Source organism: Delphinapterus leucas, chromosome 2 (genome assembly GCF_059928025.1).
Source record: "Delphinapterus leucas isolate spDelLeu-1000000601 "Yukka" chromosome 2, BTC_Dleu_Yukka2, whole genome shotgun sequence".
Classification (NCBI taxonomy): domain Eukaryota; kingdom Metazoa; phylum Chordata; class Mammalia; order Artiodactyla; family Monodontidae; genus Delphinapterus; species Delphinapterus leucas.
Window position 1 is genome coordinate 45,180,336 of NC_143130.1, and position 20,790 is coordinate 45,201,125.

At 39.1% G+C, this 20,790-nt stretch overlaps 1 protein-coding gene across 15 annotated transcripts in view; it reads right to left on the minus strand.

The window, feature by feature from the left end:
* The window catches only part of AKAP13 (A-kinase anchoring protein 13), a 342,746-nt gene that overhangs the window by 204,433 nt on the left and 117,523 nt on the right, over window positions 1-20,790 (minus strand). For all 15 annotated transcript variants that reach the window (XM_089906833.1, XM_030764022.2, XM_030764018.2 and 12 more), the window contains exon 3: window positions 7,012-7,159. In XM_089906833.1, coding sequence (XP_089762959.1) covers window positions 7,012-7,159 — 148 coding nt within the window. The remainder of the gene's footprint in view (window positions 1-7,011; window positions 7,160-20,790) is intronic.

Below are 20,790 nucleotides of genomic sequence, written 5' to 3' on the forward strand. Positions count from 1 at the left end.
ATATCCAATTCGACATAATAACCACAATTAACTTCTTTTTACATGAAGACAGAAGCTGCAGCATAAAGAAGAGTAACAAGGTTTGCAGCTGGTTCCGTGGTGTTTTTCCTTCCACTCAATTTCCTGGTAACAAAAAAAGAAAATAAAAATCACAAGTCCTTTTAAAAGGGGAAGTTCTGAAAATTTTACTGAGCTTCTTCTGAGGGAAATACCCACAGAGAATTGAGACAGGGGAAGAAGAGAGATGAACTGTTAAGGAACATGGCCTAAACCTCAATTCCATTTTTTAAAACTGACTTCTGAATATATGCTACAATCAGGTCCGAGCTGATTACAACAGAAGTATGAAGTAAATTTTGGGGTGGGAGAGATGGAACCCTTACTGAGTAAATTGTAAGAGGTACTGAAGTATGCTGACTACTAGCTGTAGAGTCAGAAGATACCAGGTTTAAGTCTCACCTCCACTGCAAACAGGCTGGGTCAACCTGAAAAAGTCACTCGACCTTGAAGTCTATTTGCTTGCGCACAAAAATGGGAACATCACCAACCTTCCAGGCTATTTAAAAAAAAAAAAAAAAAAATCAGAGATGGCTGTACACAAAGCAGACACCTGGCATAAACAGGCATCTAAACCTGGTACTTGTTATCAGTATTAGCTATTAAAATCCTCCTGTTCAGGTGACTCAAGGAAAAGAGATGCCTATTACTCTATCAAGAGCTTCTGCATAAGCCCAACACAGCAAATGCTGCCCCTGACACTGCAGAACTGAAGAAACAAAGGGAAGGAAGAAGAATGCCGAATAAACAACACACAATCAGGAGCACCTAGATGGGAAACAAAAATGTAACTGCTGATGGTCCTCTTAAAAGCATCTAATCCAAACGTTTTTAAGCTCACACATCAGGAGGTGTGTGCTCCTGAGGTTGGAGAGCTTTTCCGCAGGCTCCTTATCACTATATGAAGCACCCATATCCATGGAAACGAAACAGTGCTACAGATAAACAAAACTGCTGAAGCATGACCCAAGAATTACTTCATTTCCTATTAGGCTAAAAGTGGCACACATCCCATCCGGGCCTTCTCTTTTGAGAAGGAAACAATTGGGACTTTGTTTCACCAGCTATCCAAAAAGGAACCCTGCAAGTGCTTGCTGGGCCAACCAAGTCCAGGCCCACTCAGTCATTTCCTACCAGAAGGCTGCATTTGTAGTCAAGGTGGAAGATATAAAAATTATATCTTTTACTACTTCATTTTGGCATCAAAAGTATTTAAAAATTTGGTGCCTTTTTCTTCCCTTTGAAGTAGCTATACAGGGTTGAAGGAAATTTTCAGTCTTCAGACCCACACTCTAACAGGAATAGGATTATGTGCAGAAGTATGTACCTACTGCTAGTTTTCGGTGGTCTAATGGTAGATGTGCAAATTTGGGATAGGTATCAAAGATCTCTGTATGTATAGGAGTATTTATGCAGAGGGGGAAAAGAAGGCAGGCCCAGGAATCATGTATTGATACATCTGGGGGGAGAAAGGGGCTAATTAACACTAAAAATGTGATGTGCTATATAATCCAGCTTATTACTCTAAGGCAGTGCTTTTCAACCTTTTATTCATTGTCATCCCCCAAGGAGCCTTTATAAACATTTCTATTTGCCACACCCATCCTATGAAACTTTAATACCACAGATATATCATATATTTGTATATGTGCATCTGTGCTCTCTATATAAAGAGTTAAGTTTTTTTTTAACTCCCCTAAGAACCAATTCTCACCCCCTTGGGGGGATATTGGCCCCAGTGCAACGTGTGTGCTCCATTCTAGTGCTGTGTTCATAGTTCCAAGGTGATGAAGTATCCACACAGGCATTAATTACAACAGGACAGCAGACAGCAGATACACTTCCCTTCAACTAGTCCTCAGTTTTTTCCAGGATAGCCACTATATATACTGACTAGCATTGGGACAGTAATTTAAGCCTTTTAAGATATAAAATCATGTCTGTCTAGAGACTGCCTTGTAGTAGGAGTATTTTAGGATAGTAATTTAGGATAACTGAGTACTTTGGCAGAGACAGAGGGCACCAGGATTCTCTGATTGTGCCAGTTAAAAGCCTATAACTTCTTTTCAAATGTGTTATTCAATTTGGCAACCTCTGTATGTCCGCAGATAGAAACAGAGTCTTGGTTCACAAGAACTGAGAGACACACGACTTAACTGCAGGACTACTTGTTGAGACCTGGGGCTATAAGCACTGGTTTTTAATTAAGCCACAAAAGACTTCTGATCATGGTAAATGTACTTTTTTCTTTCTTTTTAATAACAAATCTACTTTATATAGTACCTTCCCTTTGATTAAGTGAGAAAGAAAAGAAAGATACGAAACAGCAGAGTCAAATTCTGGGTCAGTGAATCCTTGCAGTTTTCCTGTCAAACAAGACCCCTTGCTGTGAAGTCTAAAAGTGAGTAACAGACATGCTGAAAAAAAAAGATTTCATTTTATGATAGATTCTGCACCAAAGCCTTTCACAAAAGTAGTATGAGCATCCACTAAACATCCTGTCTCATTTTCCATTCTGCAATTACTGTCTGCTTGGTCAAAATTCACATTTAAGTAATAAAAATGAATCCATGACAGTACCTTGCATCTCCCAAGAATTACCTTCCAAGGATACTCTGATTTCTTTATATTACTTACCAGTCCTATAGTCTTTTAAAGAAAACATGTTGGCTTCAGCCCTCAAGGAAAATCACTGTTTTGTTAAAATGGGATTTGGGGTTGGATTTGTTTTATATGAAGAGAAAAGAATGGAGATATTTTACTTTCATTTATTACAAACACCAACACCTTTTGTCTGTAGAGATATATTTTCATTTCAGGATGTATTTCACAGCAAATTATATTCTTAAACCAGCCAATTCATAGGTATTTTGAATGTGGTATTTTATTATAACGCTTGTTTGTCTTTGTTTAGTGTTCATTAGCACAAAGATGGTTTATTTTCAAAAGAGAGGACATTATTTCCAAAGTCTTCAATATGTTTTTATTAAAAATTACTATATTCAATATGTTAAAAGTAATATGTGCACTTTTAAAACATTCAAACAATTTAAAGGCAGATAAAGCCTCCAAAGGCTCCAACTAACTGTCCCCTAAGATGCTACTACTCTTAACATAATTTCATTTTTAAAGAAGGAGGATTGTATCACATCTACAGCCTTTCGGTAGTGTTAAGGTAAGAGAAGATCACTTTACAATTTCTTTATAACTAAACATACATACACAATTCATTGTAAGCTTCTCATCAGAAAACAAGCAAAAGAGTGAGAAAATATGAAAAAAGGAAAAAAATGGACTGTAATCTCGGTATCTGAAGTCAAAGAGGTTTTTTTCCAGGAGACTATTAAGAAATGTCTCATCTCCCTACCCTCCAAATTATAAAAGGTTACAGACTAACATCAAGGAGTAGCTGTCTGTGAAGGTCAATCAATCATCTGGTTTTAGTGAAAACTAAAATAGCACAAAACACTGACAGTGAAACACGCAGAGAAAGAACTCAAAGAAAAATCTGAGCCAACAATCTGGATGAAGCATGACATTCAAAGCAAGATCAAGACACAAAGCCCTTTTTCTGCCCATTGTCGGCAAAATGGCTAGGACCTGAGGAGCTAGCCCCACACAGGAGCAGAAAGGGCGCAGGTACATCCCTCCCGGTCGCAGCTGCTGCAAACAGACCGTGCACGTTTACCCAGTAACTGGGATGCACAAAGCAATACAGACTTTCCACGAAGAATCTTGACTAATCTGACACTGCCCTCCACAGACAGGAAATTTGAGGCTATCAATATGGCTAACTGATGCACTGAAATCATCAGAGGTAGCTCTGGAAAGAGAACACAGACTCCTGACCCAGGCCAAGAATTCAACTCAAGAAGCCAGACTTGCAGTTTTCAAAAGACGGGTGTGTGTGTGTGTGTGTGTGTGTGTGTGTGTGTGTGTGTGTGTGTGTGTGTGTGTGTGTGTGTGTGTGTGTGTGTGTGTGTGTGTGTGTGTACGTGTACATGCACGTACGTATGCACAACCTTTCTAGAAGGGTGCTTCTGAGAACGAGGATGAGTTTCAACACGATAGAAACTCAGTCCCATCAAGTGGTAGGAATTCACAGAAAAAGCCTTCTTAGCATATACCGGTGAACATAGCAGACATAAATCCTTGCCCTCGGGAAGCTGACACTGCAGTAGAGGCAAGTAGAAAATAAATAATATATATAATGTGTCCAAAGTTGATAAGTGCAGTGGAGAAAAGTAAAGCAGGGAAGGGGAACAGGGAGCGTGGAGAGGAGGCAGTTTGTATATTTTTACAAGGTGGACAGGAAAGGCCTCACTGAGAAGGTGATATCTGAGTAAAGACCTCGAGGAAAGTACAGAACAAGCCAAAGAAATCTCCCAAAGCAGATTTAAGGCAGTTTAATTCTAGACGAAACTATTAACTCCATGATATAAACAAGCAATTCAAAACTAACTTAACCCCCGAAAGTCTCCCTATCTCTACCCATCCCTCCACAACAATTACTGGGCCAATCTGGACAGCAGCTGAAGAAGACAAGTGAACAGAAAAATGACACGTGTGACGACCAGAGCAGCAAGATCCACTCAGGAATCTCCTTTGTTTCAACAGTTAACAGAGGTTCTACTTCACCAAGGAGGGAGGCTCACTGGGACCCGTGCACGTATCACAGTCTCACATGCTGCCTTACTCTTTGTTCAGCCTGCTTGAACAAGAGGGCCTTTTAGGGACTCTAATCCTTTGTCACCTCTCTTGTGATTAGGGGCCTCAGGCAGCAGGCTGACTGAATTCAGGTGGGTAGCAGAACATTCAGGCCAACTGGGGGCAAAGGGGACAAGTTGTAAGAATATGGTAAATAGTTAAGATCATAATTTGAGGGGAGGAGAGCTGACTAGTGAAAAATTAGGAGAAACCAGGTACTGTGATTCCAGGCCCCAAGCAAATGGGTCAGGAATGATTACTGAGGATTCAGATCAAATTAGAGGGAAAGAGCAGAATACAATGCCCATTCTGGTTGGCTGGAGTCAACAGGTCTAGGGCACTCAGAGTCAGTCAGTACCAAAGTACACCCAGAGATGGGTGGGGCTGGAAAAGAGAGGGGCCTGAAACAGACTGAAGAAGTGTTAGACCAAAGGCAAGAGAAGAAATGGGAACTAAAGTTCCAAAACAGTAGGCTGGGGACAGTGTACAAGGATGTGGTACAAACCTAGAGCTCTTGGCTGTCATACAAGTACCGTGGGTCTGTGAACCCGAGGAGAGTAACTGTTTGCAGTCCACACTAATTTAAGTACCTCGTCACTGAAGGTATACGAGCCACCAGGCACATCCCTCTCCACCAGGAGGCTGGACTCTGCTGGTACCTGTGACTGAGGACGGCAGTGAGGGCACAGGGCTATGTCCTTGTAATAGCCAGCCTTCCTCGAACATTCTCATGTCTACTTGCACGCTTTCTCGCTCTCTCTATATATATACGCACACACAAACACATACACACACATACACACACAAACTTAAACTGTTAAAGCATTTCTAAATCAGGAAAAGAATAAGTCTATAAAAATTACCTCCATTCCCTTCCTAATAAGAGCCCAGTCAGGGACTGACTGATTCTACCTAGCTGAGGGTCTGTTTCTCACAGTCACCCACACATAAGAAATGTTTAGCAGTGGTGACACTGGATGGCACCTGCTGGAGCAGATGTCAAGTTCCAGATCAGCCTCTCTGACATGATATACTTCACAGGAAACAAGACTAGAGCTTTAAGTTACAAAGAAGGATACTTAATACTCTTTAGGGAAAACGTCAGTACCTACGCTGGACTCCTAGCTAAATTTCCTATCCCTAAAAGTTTGGGGGGAATATACATAGAAATTGCCAAGAATCTTTAAATCCTGTATTTTCAAAATCACTTTTGTCGAGTAGGAGGATAAATACAGCTTTCAACTGTCATAATCTCAGCTCTTGAATGTGGTTTAACTTCCAGGATCTGGTAGGCATCAGACATGAAGATAATGTATGGAAAATAGCACAGCAACAACCAAAAACTGACAATCTGATCTAATACCAGCAAGACCAGATACTGAAAGTGCTTGATAAACTAATACGTTTTTTACACCATCTATTTCAACAAAGTGGAATCAGAGTTACATAAAATCACTGGTTACAGGAAATGTTTCAATAAGAACTAAATCCATTTTATTCTCTAAAGGCAAATGGTTCAACTGTCAACATTTTTAGGGGTTCCCCCTAAATGTGCCCTCTTTTGTATTCTGATGAAAATTAAACAATTATTAACTTTGAAGCAAGGTCAATTAAAGAAAGAAGAAGCTCATTTCCAAACACGAATCAATACACCTTCAGATACCTGGGGTCAGTCAAAAGACAGTCAAAGTTGTCAGCCGCTTCTGGTGGAAACAGCAATGACTTAATGACTTTATAAACAATTTTTTAAAGTAAACATTTTCCTTTTAATTCTGTTAAATGGATAAATGCAATAGTGATTAAGTATTCATTTCACCATGAACTATAATCTGTTAATTTGGGGAAGCTTTGGCTTTTACAGAAGGTTTTTAGTCTTTCCCTCACGGATACTGAGTAATGTGTTACTAATTGTATTTTACCTTTGCTTTTGCCACAATGATATTCAGAATCAAATATGCAGTCACACCACAGAAACCACATGAACTTTTATCTTTCAAATGTGTTTTAGTTTTCTTCCACATTCCAATAAATTAATATTTTTGCTGATCTTAATTACTGTCTTTCAATTTATGACACCATTTTATTTCAATTATTTCTAGTTAGGCTCAGATTTTTGTGCAAGCAAGAAGTAAAATACTTTAAAGTGTATTTAAAACAAAGATCTAACAATAGTTCTATCACCCTGATTACTCTATACCAGAACACAGAATAAATAAAGGCTAGTAAAGATTCCACTCAAATACTTACCAGGAGCAATGGTCTCCAGCGTATCAGAACTGACCTTCCGAGTACTTGTACAGTGATGGAGGGTGGAACCCGAAAATACCAAGTAAAACACTACATCATCCTCAACTTTGTCCTCTTCAGAGAGCAGTACAGTAACAACACAATCACCCTAGGAAAAGGGAAGAGAGAGCAAGTTTGCATTAGTAAGGTTCCTCTTGGGAGCTTATCTTTAGAAAACATCTAATTTAAGGGGAAATCAAATGTATCATCTAAACTGTGCCCATTCTAGTGAGTTTATACAAATATAAACACTGATTGAGCCCCTATGTGCCAGGAAGTATTCTAGGCATTGAGAATACAAAACAATCTGAAAATAAGATCTCTGTCCTCTTTAAGCTTACATTTTAGTGGAGATGGTTAGACAAATAAGTAAACCAACAAGATAATGGTACATTCACTTGGAAAAAAAATTTTTAAAGAATGTAAAATAGCTCCCTAAAAAAGCTCTGTAAAAATTCCAGGAAAATCTAAAAATAAGGCAGAGAGGATGGAGGAAGTATATTAAACAGTTACATCCTTATACTCAGAATGCCCCTTAACCTCTGTGTTCCATTTGCAGCAATAACTCTCTAAACTCTACATCCCACAGAATCACTGCCAAGTCCACCCATTCTCCATCAAACATGGAGAGCCTCTAACAGAGCTGGCCTAGAAGTGGTAGAGTGCAAAGAGCTTGGGCTCCAGACAAATCTGGGTTTAAATTCCATCTACAAAGACTTTACTTAAATCCTCTAAGTCTCAGGTTCCTTGACTATATAAATGGAGATAATATCTTCTCTTCTTACAGCTAATGTGTGAGAATTTTTGAAGCATATTCACCACTCAGCCTGGGATAATATTCTTAATCTATGAGGATGGGAGGGGCGCTTTTCCAACAATTTGTGTTTCCTGACCATCTGGAATCGCTACTCTTCTTTATCCACCCCTCCCTTAAGCCCACAGAATCAGACATAAATCTTGTGCCAGTAACTCTGCCCGTGACTCTGCAACTATTTAGAAGTTAAGACATCTTCGTCCTTTATTTGCAAATATTCTTCTAGCAATTTTTATACATTTTTAAAAATTGAGGTCACTGGCTAAATTAAATTTATTCTATGAAATACAGTCCTAATTACCATTCTCCCAATCATAAACATTATATAATTCATGTGGTAACCATAAACAAAAGATTTTAGAGCACTGAGGTTTAGTACTGTGTAAACCTTAATGATGCATTATTGAAAATCCAATTTAGAGAAAGCCAGGCCATTTTAACATTAAATAGGGGAGAGAATTCCCATTACTTAAAACACTTTTTTCCTTTCCACTTTAGGAGTAATAAAGCCTATTAGAGAACCATGGCTCCCTGTGGCCACAACTTAATGGCTAGCAGCAGAAAGGAGCAGCAGGTAGTGTTTCACTAAATAATAAAAACCAAAAATCATGAAGTCAAACTTGGGATCAAGTCTAGTAACAGAAATGCTCCAGCAGGTTGATTCTGAAGACCAAATTCAAAGTATTTCCTATAGCCCTGAGTGTCTCTTTCTTATTTTTCCCCAGTACTCTGTGTAGCGCCCTGTATACAGTAGGGGTTCCAATCTGTTGTAAGAAGTCAGAATGAACTACAAATAAGCTGTAACTTACTAGGGCTGCTGAACTGGAAAGCTCCAAAGCACCCTAACACAGGAATAGCACAGTTGGTACAACAGAATTATCACTGACTTCAGACACTATTTAGAATTATACTTTTGGACTTGTATATAAGTCCCTATCTTGGGGACTGTATTAATAGTACTGAAATCACCTTTATGTACTTATTAATAAGTAAAAAAATATATATTATTTCCACTAAGATTTCTAACCTGGAAATCTAAGAATAGATCTTCCTTTTCTAGATCAAGGATTCTCTCTCTACATTAGACCTACCATCTTGCTGAGAGACTCTCCATGCCCCAAGATGTTAGTTGTGTCTGGGGCCTTCCTTTAACTGGGGACAGTAACTTGATTTGGGGAAAAAAATGAAATTGGGAAGAGAAGAGCATCTGAGGGATGGGAGAGAGTGACTTACAGTGTGGGGAAAACAAGGCCTTGGAAACAGGGAAGATGTTAGGTGGAGATTAGAGGAATGAGATAGGGAGTTTTGCGGGAGGAATGATAGAAGAAGGGATAGCACTGATCTCTTAGATAGCAAGACAGTGTCAGTCATGAGGCTCCTGAAGGTGGGCAGTCAGCAGCAAGAGAACTGCAGTGGCATGCTGGAGCTGGCCTGTACAGGCTTGCGAGAGCGCATCATATTTTCAGGATTTCTGCAAGCCAGGTGTTAAACACGGCCATTACTAAAAAGTAAATGAGGGCTTCCCTGGTGGCGCAGTGGTTGAGAGTCCGCCTGCCGATGCAGGGGACACGGGTTCGTGCCCTGGTCCGGGAAGATCCCACATGCCGCGGAGCGACTGGGCCCGTGAGCCACGGCCGCTGAGCCTGCGCGTCCGAAGCCTGTGCTCCGCAACGGGAGAGGCCACAACAGTGAGAGGCCCACATACCGCAAAAAAAAAAAAAAAAAAAAAAAAGTAAATGATATAAGCTTACAATTAAGTAAATTAAAAAGAGAGGTAATAAATACTCAAAACATCACATTTTAATCTTTTGCCACATCTTACTATTATCTACGCTCTTGAGGTTTACATCTGTTGTATCTGTTATAATGATGTGCTACTGCACATCTTTTCCCAACACACCTCTTGCCAATTCTGTGTTCAGTGATGTAGCATTAATATCTTGAAGTCAACGATTATGGGTATATTTACACCACTGAAATTGGCAAATGCTACAAATCAGGGTTTGGTTTGGTTTCTTCTTTTTAACCGTCACATCACTGAGAACAGGTCAGCAGAAGGGAAGAGGGGGAAAGTAAGAGAATTTCCTTAGGGAGGCCGAATCAAGAGAGCTCACTGCTTACACGGAGTAAGAGAAAACCCTAGGCAAGTACAAAGCATCTCAGGTATAGACAACAATGCTGCCATAGCTCTGTTCCCAAGAGTTGAACAGAATCACCACCTTAATTTGCTTTCTAACTTTCAGACTTGGCTTATAACTTGTTACCACACCACAGTAGTTAAGAGGATGGTCTCTGCCTGAATCACAGTATGGCACATCACTTTGCAGCTGTTTAACATGGGGTATACTAAATTCTCTGCCATAAGAGAGCAACGATCACACTTACCTCATAAGGTTGTTTTAAGAATTAAATGATTGATAAAAGCAAAGCACCTACAGCAGTGCACTGGCACATAATAAATGTTCAATAAATGATAGTTATAATGTACTGTACAGCATGATGACTACAGTTAACTAGTTAACAATACTGTATTGTTCATGTGAAAGTTGCTAAGAGAATAAATATTAAATGTTCTCATCACAAGAAAAAATCTGTAATTATATGTGATGGATGTTAACTAAACTTACTGTGGTAATCATTTTGCAATATATCAAATCATTATGTTGTATACCTCAAACTCATACAATGTTATATGTTAATTATATCTCAATAAAAAAATAATAAATGATAGCTATTATTATTTACCAGAATGTAAGCCCCATGAGAACACGTTTTACTCACTGAGATATTCCCTTTGTCTAGAATAATAAGTAGCAGGTGCTCAAAACACATATTGGAAAAGAAAGAAAAGGAGATCCCAAAACTTTAATAGTAGTTATTCCTAGGTAGTAATTGAGGCCAATTTTAATTTACTTTGTGCTTTGGTTTTCCAATTTTTAAAAATAAAGATGGATTATTTTAAAAAGAAAAAACTTACTTTTAAAAATAATCTGCTCACTTATAAATTACAAAGGGAAAGACTGAAACCTGGCACATACCATATGAATCAAGTGATCAAAAAAGTTAACAACACAAAAAATGAAATGAACTAACATCACATGTCTTCTGATCCCACCCACTGAGGACACAGCATCACTTAGTGTTCCTAATAAAAGTGCATAACCTCAACCTAGTCAGAAGAAAACATCAGACAAACCCAAATTGAGAGGCCTTCTATAAAAATTAAAAAACAAACACACACAAAAAAACTGGCCTGTACTCTACCAGAATGTCACTAATGGAAAACAAAGAAAGACTGAAGTACTATTCCAGATTAAGGAGACTGAAAAGACTTTCCAACTAAATGCGATACATGATCCTGGGCTGGATCCTGAACAATAAAAACAAATTGCTATTAAGGACATTAACGGGACAAGTGTCCAGATTTGAATGAGGCTTACACATTTAACACTGCACCAATGTTAAAATTTTCCTCGTTTTGGTAGCTGTGCTGTGGTTATGTAAGAGAATATCCTTGTTCTTAAGAAATACACAATGAAGTATTTGGGGTAAAGGAGCACGTCTATAAGTTACTCTCAAATGATTCAGGGTAAAAAAATGAGAGATAATGATTAAGCAAATGAGGCAGAACGTTAACAGTTGGTGAATCTGGGTTTAGGGTATACGGGATTTATAACTTTTCTGTAAATTTGAAATTATTTTAAAATAAGAAGTTTCCAAGAAAAAATTTTTCAAATAATTTATATGATCAGATATTCAAAGTTAAAAGGTGCAAAATTAAGTTACATTTCTGAGGCTAATTTTTATATCTTGCAGACACAAATATTTAGCACAGATATTCTTGCAGGATCCCAGAATGATGAAGTTATAACAATAACTAGCTTTTATTCAAGAATCTTAAAGGAGGCTTACAGGTCTACCCAAATCAATTTCCCAGTTTGCCAAAATGACAAGATTTATACCCAACAATCATAAGGGAAAAGTGAAACAAAGAAAGTAAGTAATACTAAGTAAATACTGAGCATTACTCCAAAGTATTATCTTTCCATGAGGTGGTAAATATTATAGTACCAAAAGAATAACTCCAAAGTGAGTCCTTGTATAATTCAGATACTATATGCATCCATGCAATTAGCTTCATTCTCGCCTTTAAATACAAGAGTACCGGCAACTGACATACCATTTTGCATAATCATTTCCTAAAGCAACCAAAGACTGACAGTCAGCTATAGCTTTTCCACTGTCTGAAATGCAAAGTCTATCCTCTGGAAACGCAGGGCAGCTAGTTTTTAATTTCATTAAAGCCTCACACCACAGAGGGACACCCAGTAGCAATGAGCATACCTAATACTCAGATCTTGGTCACTGATAGCATTCTCCACTAAAACGAACCAAGGCTGCTCAAAGAAATGGCTGTTTCCAGGTCTAGGTCAGGGTATGTACCAGATGAGACTGAAACATCTTGTTTTGATAGAAAATAAGGAAACTGACAGAAAATAAGGGAACATCTTGTTTTGACAGGAAAAAAAAAAAAAAGGATGGGGACATGCTGCCATGCTGCACATTGACGTAGCTTCCTCTGGCCAAATCTGGGACCAATTTTAGACCAAATTGTCAATTAAGAACAGTAATGAATTATAAACAATAAAAAAAGGACGTCATGCATCTATATTAACAATAGACAGAAAGAGGAAAAGCGAGAACTCTTATGTATGGTGGAATGATGAAGCCTGACAGTCCAAGCGGGAAAAGTGCTAAAGTAGTAAAACTATCATTTTACAATCATAATGGTAGAAATTGATTCCAGCAAAAATTTTCAATGAATGCTCAACTTAGGGGGAAATTCTGATGAGTTAACAAGATATATATACTGTCTTAAACATTGTCTCCCCCCAGACTTCTAACAAGTTACAAGGAAGAAAAAAAGCAGTATTTATTCAGGGAATAAATCTACCAAAACCTTGACCAGATAATCAAAATAAACATCCTCAGTAGAGATAAATGAATACTGTGTGCCTCCATATGTGATACCCTGAGAAGGACATAAAATTACCTATGCATTACTCTGACCAGGAACACAAAACCTCAATCTAACCACAAGGAAGCACGAGACAAATAAAAAATGAGAAACGTTCTATTAAAAAGGAGAGGGGTACTGTGTTCTTCAAAATGGTCAAGGCCATAAAAGATAAAGAGAGGCTGTGGACATGTTCCATATTAAAGAAGGCTAAAAGAGGCATGACAACTAAAAACCAGTAATTAACCCTACTGTGATTTATAAGAGAGCAGCTCCAGTCTTAGAAAATTCAGACTGAAGCACCTCAGGGATAAAAGGCCAGGATATACGCACCTTACTGACAGATAGTAAAGGAAACACTGTGGATGTATCTAGGTTTTTAGCTAGAGAGTGCAAATGATAAAAAATCAAATGGGGTAAAATGTTAACAGGTGTAATCCTGAGTAACTAATATCTGGGTATTCTTTGTACTGTTTTTTACCACTTTTTATAAATTTGAAATTATTTCCACACATAAAGTTTTAAGAACATAAAGATAAGGAAAAAAAATGTTTAATTCAAAAGGCTTTAAAGGACTTAAGGACTGGGGATATGTTATGCTCTATCATCACAGATGTGGACAAAGCTCTATACCAACAGCAAACTTCGCTTATAAAGTTCCGTTGGCACTCCACCCCAGGCTGGGAGCATGGGGCCTGTCCTCACCCCTGTACAACTGTCTCTTACCCAACAATAGAGGAAAAATAACTAATACAACGCAGCAGCCATTTTAATCACAAATTAGTGTGCTATAAACAATAAACACGACAGGAGATTGGTGACAGGAGAAAGGGACACAGGCTCACTACAACCATTTTCTGCAGGTCGGAGGCAGAACCAGCTGCTCTGCAAACACTGCAGGGTGAGTATCTTTACCCCTGCTTTGGAGATGAGAAAACTGTAACCCAGAAGATTTTTAATGTCTTGTCTAAGAACAAAGCTAGAAAGGGCTAAAGCTGGGATTCAAACCCAAGTAGGATTCCAAAGTCTGTATTCTTTCCACAATTCTGACACTAAGGTTAAGTGCAGGAGACAGAGTTAAGTGGCAGAAAGGAGAAATGTGCAAAGAGGCAATTATCAGTAGAAGAAACACATGTTCAATAGCCAGCAAGTGACAGACACCAAAAGGTCTATAGGTAGAACAGGGGTACTGTATTCTTCAAAATGGTCCAGGTCATAAAAGAGAAAGAGAGGCTGTGGACACGTCCCGTATTAGGCAGGAAGAAGGAAGAGGGTGCCGAAAACAAGGGACACAGAAGTATCCGGAGGTGCTGAAGGAGAGAGCAGGCAGGAGACACGCTTACATTTGGGGTAAACTCAAACCTAGGCACACTGGCTGCTTGGACCCAAGGATGTGTGACAGAGCCAGAGTGTGTTTAAGTGTACACTCAGCCCACTACATCGTACATACTTCTCATCATCATCTGAGGCTTATGGAAAGCAAGAACTGTGTCTTTTGGGGCACTTCTCACAATGCCTATGTAGCAACAGGAAGCTTTTCAATAACTATATGAACGAACAAAGGTAGCAGAGATCAGTTTACGTAGCATATTAATGGCAAGCCAAAAGATTCATACTTGAACCTGTGTGTAGGCAAGAAAAAAACCACAGCCTTGTGTAGTATGTAATGGGAGAAAACTGGACGTCAAAGAGTGGAGGGTGACATGCTAAAAGCAGCAAACGTTCTAGAAAGGTTTGTCTCACAGCAGTATCCTAAGAAGGAAAAAGAGATTAGAGACAAGGAAACCATCTGGGGAAAATATTACAAAAACATAGCGTGAGGAAGCAAAATGGGCTTAAACTGCTATAGTACCAAGATGATCTAAAAAGAAATAAATGTGAGAAAGGCATGTGGTTGAAAATAATTTGATGAAATATGATAACTGACAATGGGGGCTGAACAAAGATAGGAAGAGAGTAAACATTAAGCAACATTAACAGAAAAGGAAGTATCTCTCTAAGGAAAAAAGGGAGGGGGTATGGGAATGATTTGTGAGAAAGAGAATAATAAGCTCTAAATGTCAAGTTTCATCTACCAACAGGATGGGAAATTGTAGATATTATACATCCAAGAGGTAGTTAGCAGGACAGGCTGTCACAAAAGGTCTGGGCTGGTGAGGCAGATCTGAGAGTCAACCTGCACTAAGAAGCCCTGACCATCAATGAAGTCTCCACGGTAACAGAGAGCCAAGGACCAGACCCCGGGTTCCTTCAGGGGAGGGCAGGGAGAAACAAACCAAGCAGGGAAAGGCCAGCCAGATAAGAGGAGAAATCAGGGAACAGAGGATCAGTGATGCTAAAAGAGGCAAAGATTAAAGGACTTGCAGTTTTAAAAGGAATGATTTTTAAGCAATCCTCAGAACACACAAGGGAAAGATCCAAAGACAGAAAAGCAGCAAACTACAGAACTGTTTCATTTTTCTCCAGCCTTAAATGGGTCTTTTCACAACATACTATTCATCTACCTATTCCCGTGCCTCAACCCCAGAAATAGGATACTTTGGACCCAAAAGGAACTCAAACTCAAATGCCATCAAGAAAGATTATGAGACTTACCATATTTCCATTTGTTAATGGCAGCCACAATTGAGCCCTCTTTAGCCAAAAACTTAAAATACTTAGACTTTCTCATTTTGAGTATTCCAGAGAGCTCATAACTAAAATAAACATCATTTCCTAGATTCATGATGCAGTTAATTTCCCACCATCTAAAATATTTCAAATTTCTCTTTATTTTAACCATCTTGTTAACAATACCCTCAGTAACTACAAAAAGTCTTTGGGGATGATATGATCTAGGCAAAATATAATTGTTGATCTGTACTAATCAGGTAGAAAGCTGGACTGAATTAATTAAAGTTAAAGGATTTTCCAATGACTTATTGCTATCACATATAATAGGACTGCTAACCATTAGTATCGGGGCTATTTTGAAAATATGAATATTATACTAAACATTAATGTTATATGTAAATGAGCCTTAAAGTATTTGAAAATATTTTATTACTTTAAACACTTCCTTTAGTTTATTTTACTTTGTTATTTCATAATTTTTTACTGCTAGTATAAAATTTTTATTTTAGTCCATCCATCAAGTAGATAAGTTAAATAGTTGAAAGATATTTAATAGCCCAATATTAATGTGTTCTTTACCTTCCTTTCTGTTCTGTTCCCATTAGCAAAGCCTTAAGTTATTCATCCATTCATGCTAAACAAGCACGAAGTGCCTCTATTTAATATAGTTTGCCTCTGCTATGAACTGGTACGAGAATTATAAATACTTCCTGTTGCCTGCCCTCCAGAGGACTAGACAGACATGCATATAGACAGAATACCACTGGGTAAGTGCTATAATTAGCATAAACACCCAGCATCTCTAGGTGCAGAGGAGGAGATGGGTGCCCAAACTCTGCCTTGTGGGGTATACTAGGAAGGCCTCTGGGGAGAAATGGCTGTGCCCAGTGCTGCTCATGGCTCAGGACAGATCATCCCAGGCAGGAAGATACCTTCTGAAAGCTTAGCCATTTACAGTGAAGGTGGGGAAGAGACTACCTAGTTCATCTTTGACTATCTAGTTGATCTTTGTACACTCAACATCTCTGCAAAGGGCCTGACGTACAGCAAGGGCTCAGTGTTTGCTGGGCTGAACCAAAAACATTTCATCCTTTTAAAAAACAAAACATAAAATGCTACAAATAAGCCAAACACTAAGTTTGTCTTGCTTATCACCTCCTTCACTTAACTAAAGATTGGTTGAGCATTTGGGTAGGATACTACAGTAGATACCGAGCATATGAAGACAAGACAATTTCTGCTCTCTTGGAGTTCATAGTTTTTCAAGGGAGAAAGAGACACATAAAGCAGTAATTCATCCACAATAATTTTGCTGGAAAAGCAAGGTTCAGGTACTGTAGGAATTAGAGGAAGCACTGGACACAAGACTGAGCAAAAGTCAGGGGAGGGAGGCTTCCCACAGGGTCATCTCAAACACAGGCCACTGGAAGGAGCCAGAGGAACAAGAACTCCCTCTGAAAGAGATGGTGGTTGCAGTGAGTGGACAGGGGTGTGGGAGGAGGTGAAAGAGGCTACAAACTAAATGAATCCAAAAATCATTCAGGAAACAGCTGCCAGATCAGAGGGGTTTTAAACACTGGATGTAATGAAGCTTAAAAAAAAGAAAAAATATATATATAATATTAGCAAACCTCAAAGAAATAGCAATCTTGTATTTCTATCTTTGTGAGCACCCCAAACTGCAGTTCCTTGGCCTTCTTTACACTGGGATTCATTCAAAAGGAGAATACCACAAACTTTAATTACAGAAGGACACAAGAGTTACATTTGTGCCACCCAATTTACTGGAGTGTTCTAGGTAGGGAAATAATAGGCGAGTTTATAAGGCACAGTCATGGCAAAGTAGCACCCTGAGTGCCTTTAAGATAAGAGCTAACATAAATCATGATGTTGTTGCCATCAGACTAAAAACAGAAGACTTACCAGAAAGAAAAAAAAAATCCCAAACCCAAATCACTGGATAGGGCTGTTCGGTTCTGTTGGCTTTTTAATATTTCCCCAAAGTAACTTGTATGGTTCTCACAGCGGCTTCCATTTTCTGGGAAACTAACACCATCACAAAGCACTAGCACACACACACAGGTGTGTGTGTGTGTGTGCGTGCACGTGAGGGAGAGAGAGCATGCACAAATGTGCCCACACATACACAAGTCAATATTATTTAGCATCCACTATTTCTTCAACGTAACATGTTACTCACTAACAGAGTATCTGCCACCACAAAGGGTAGTGAAGTAGGAAAAAACGCTGACACGGGAGTAAGGTCAGAATCACTTAATAGCTAAGTATAGTTGGTTGTTTTATAGACCTGATAAATAACCACTTGAAACTCATTTTGTTTGTCAGCAAAATGGGTTTATTCATTACAATATTTATTGATCATCAAACATGTGTCAAACACTGTTAAGAATTAGGGAATAAACATGAAAGAGACAAGGCTTCTGGCCTCATAGAGCTTATGTTTTAGCAGGTAAGACAACCAAATTATAAAAAATAACATCGGGAGAAAGTTCTATTAAAAAGAATAAGACAGCGTGAGGGATTAAGGTGTGTCTGAAGTGGGCGTGAGAGGCTGCTTCAGGTAGGCTGGTGAGGAAAGGCTACTACGGGCTAATTCACATTTGAGCAGAAATCTGAATGAAGAAGCAAGTTACAAGTGTTCGAGGCCGAGAGAACAGCAACTGGAAGACAAGTATAAACTTGGCATGTATACAGAACAAAGGCCAGCCTGGAAGAGCAAGTGAATAACACTGGATAGATGAGGATGGAGTTTGGATTTTTTCCCAAGTGTGATGCTAAGCCACTGGAAGGTTCTGAAAAGAGTGACATAATCTGATTCACGTTTTAAAAGAATCACTGTCGCTCCCTCTCCTTGGAAAGACTTCATCCTTTGTCTGCCTAGTCCACGCCTACACACTTTGAACAACCATGGCCCGTCTGAGGAGTAACACGCTATAGCTTGAGCATAGAGAACAATAAGCTGGAGACGAGTTCACAAAGAAATGCCAAGGATTCTGGCCTTTATACTAGTGCAAGGGGAGCCATGGAAGGCTTAACAACATTACTTCCCCCATGTCCTTTCTACACATTGTTGAAAGATCAAATAAGAAAATCATAAACAACTTTTATATAACATTGATGATTATTCTTCAAATGTCCCCTTATCAGTGAGGTCTTCCCTGACCATCCTAAATGAAATATGGAACTCCCCGGCCCCAACTCTCCTTAGCTTGCCCTGTGTTTTTTCCCCATAGCAATTTTTACTCTCTGACGCACATATTTACGTTTATGTGTGTACATGAGTTTACATATACACACTCAGTGTATATTTTACATACATAAAATTCTAAGAGTATATATTTATTTACATATTGCCCTGGTTCCCTCTTCTCCTCCCAACTATCATGTAAGCTTCACGAGGTCAGGGAAGCACATTTGCTTTACTCAATGCAATATCATGGCCTAAACGTATAGCTGGTTGTTTTAAGTGCTCAGTAAATGTTGGATGAATGAATGAATGAATTCCTAACTGGACTTTCTTCCTGTGAACAATCTGCGTCTCTCTCCTCAACCCATTTAAACACTTAAGATGACGAGATGAAAAATTAAAAGACCGTAAATCTAACGCTCTGGCTATGCCAAATTTTTAGCTCAGTGGTCCTTAAACAGTCACGTAAAATATAACTAAGGCTCAAAGGGGCCAGTGATGAGAAGAGAACAAAACAGCATCGTCCCTGTTTTTTTACCCTAGGGACTCTACCCATCTCTCTCTTAAGTGGAAAAATATTCAGATACTCTTCCACTCCCCTCAGAAGAAAGGCCACTCTCCAGACTGGCCAGCAAAGCCCTTTTCATAACACTTTCCTTGAAAGATGTCTCAAAGCAGCTCAAGTAACATGAACAAAGTCAACCGTGAAATTTATTAATTTGGGGCATAAACTAAATTCATTCCATATAAGCAGATTTTGGTTGATTTTCATGTTAGAAAACAAGTAACCATTTTATTTGACGTTTGAAGTTAGTTTTTATTTCAACCAGGCTAATATTTTGCCAGATATAGATATGGGTCAGTGAAATCCCTATAACCTGCATTCATTTTTAATCAAATATGTCTATATTCCAGCCAAAAAGCATTCCCCTTCTCAATGCAAAACCATTATTTTAAATACTACTACTAATTATGATCAAAGTTCATACTGTCTTCCAGCCTCATAATTTTTCAACACTAAGATATACACAAATACTTAAAGATTTCCAAGCACCACCTATTTGGTCCATTAAAATAAAACCAGCAGATGGCGCTCAATGAGTCTGTAGAGTGCTCTGTATGGAATGGTTTTAGGAACTATTCTCTGTAACAGGGAAGAATCTTGAAACTTCAGCTGGAAAAGGAATCAAAATTACAAAAAGTTTGGAAATCATTTAATGTATGGTCCCCTTAATGGAAAGTGTTGCTTAAAAATAAAGTTTTTTTTAGAATTCTAAGAGTATGAGCTTTTTGTTTCAATGTACAACCCTGCCTCTCAATCTATTCTTGTTAATAAGCAAAGCATTGGTTGAAGAGAGTTAGCTGGTGGCTTTAAAAAGCAGCCTCACCCTCTCACAAATGTTACACGGCTCTCTGGAACTGCTAGAGTAATTAGGTCAACACTTCAAGAGACAGTCCCCCTCTGCTAACAGGACCAGATATTTGGTTAAAATGCAGAGACCATAAGGATTTTTATTAATTCTTGACAGAATAGTCTTCTCTTCCTTCTCTGCCCTCCCGGAGAGCAGATGATTCAAGTGGGGACATTCTATAATTAAAACCTATCAGCTTGACTTCTGTTCCACCCATCTCCCATACTCATCCCCCTAGCTTCCTTGGATATTCCCTGGTCACTTCTCTTGATTTTCCTCTCAAGTCATCTATGAAATTGGGTCTCCAGGCTTCCAGGCTAGCCCTTCACACAGTAGGGGGCCACAGAAGAGTCTCCTAAATACAATCTGATCAAGTTACTCCCCTGAAACTCACGGATGGTCAACAGGATAACATCCTAACTCGGGAGCGCGTCCCTCCCACCGGCGGCAGACAAGGCCCCCACAGCCTGGCCCTTGCTAACCTCCCCAGCCTCCCCTCCCTCCCGGAGCCTCTCCCCACACACTCACCACAATCATGCCAAACCAGGAGGATGCCAAGAGGCTGAAGCCTCACTCTCACTACATGTCTCACTCACTACCTGGCCATGCTGCTCCCTTTACCTGTCACATCCTCCTCTCGCCTGACTGATGACTGGCCCAAGAGAGGACAGCATGA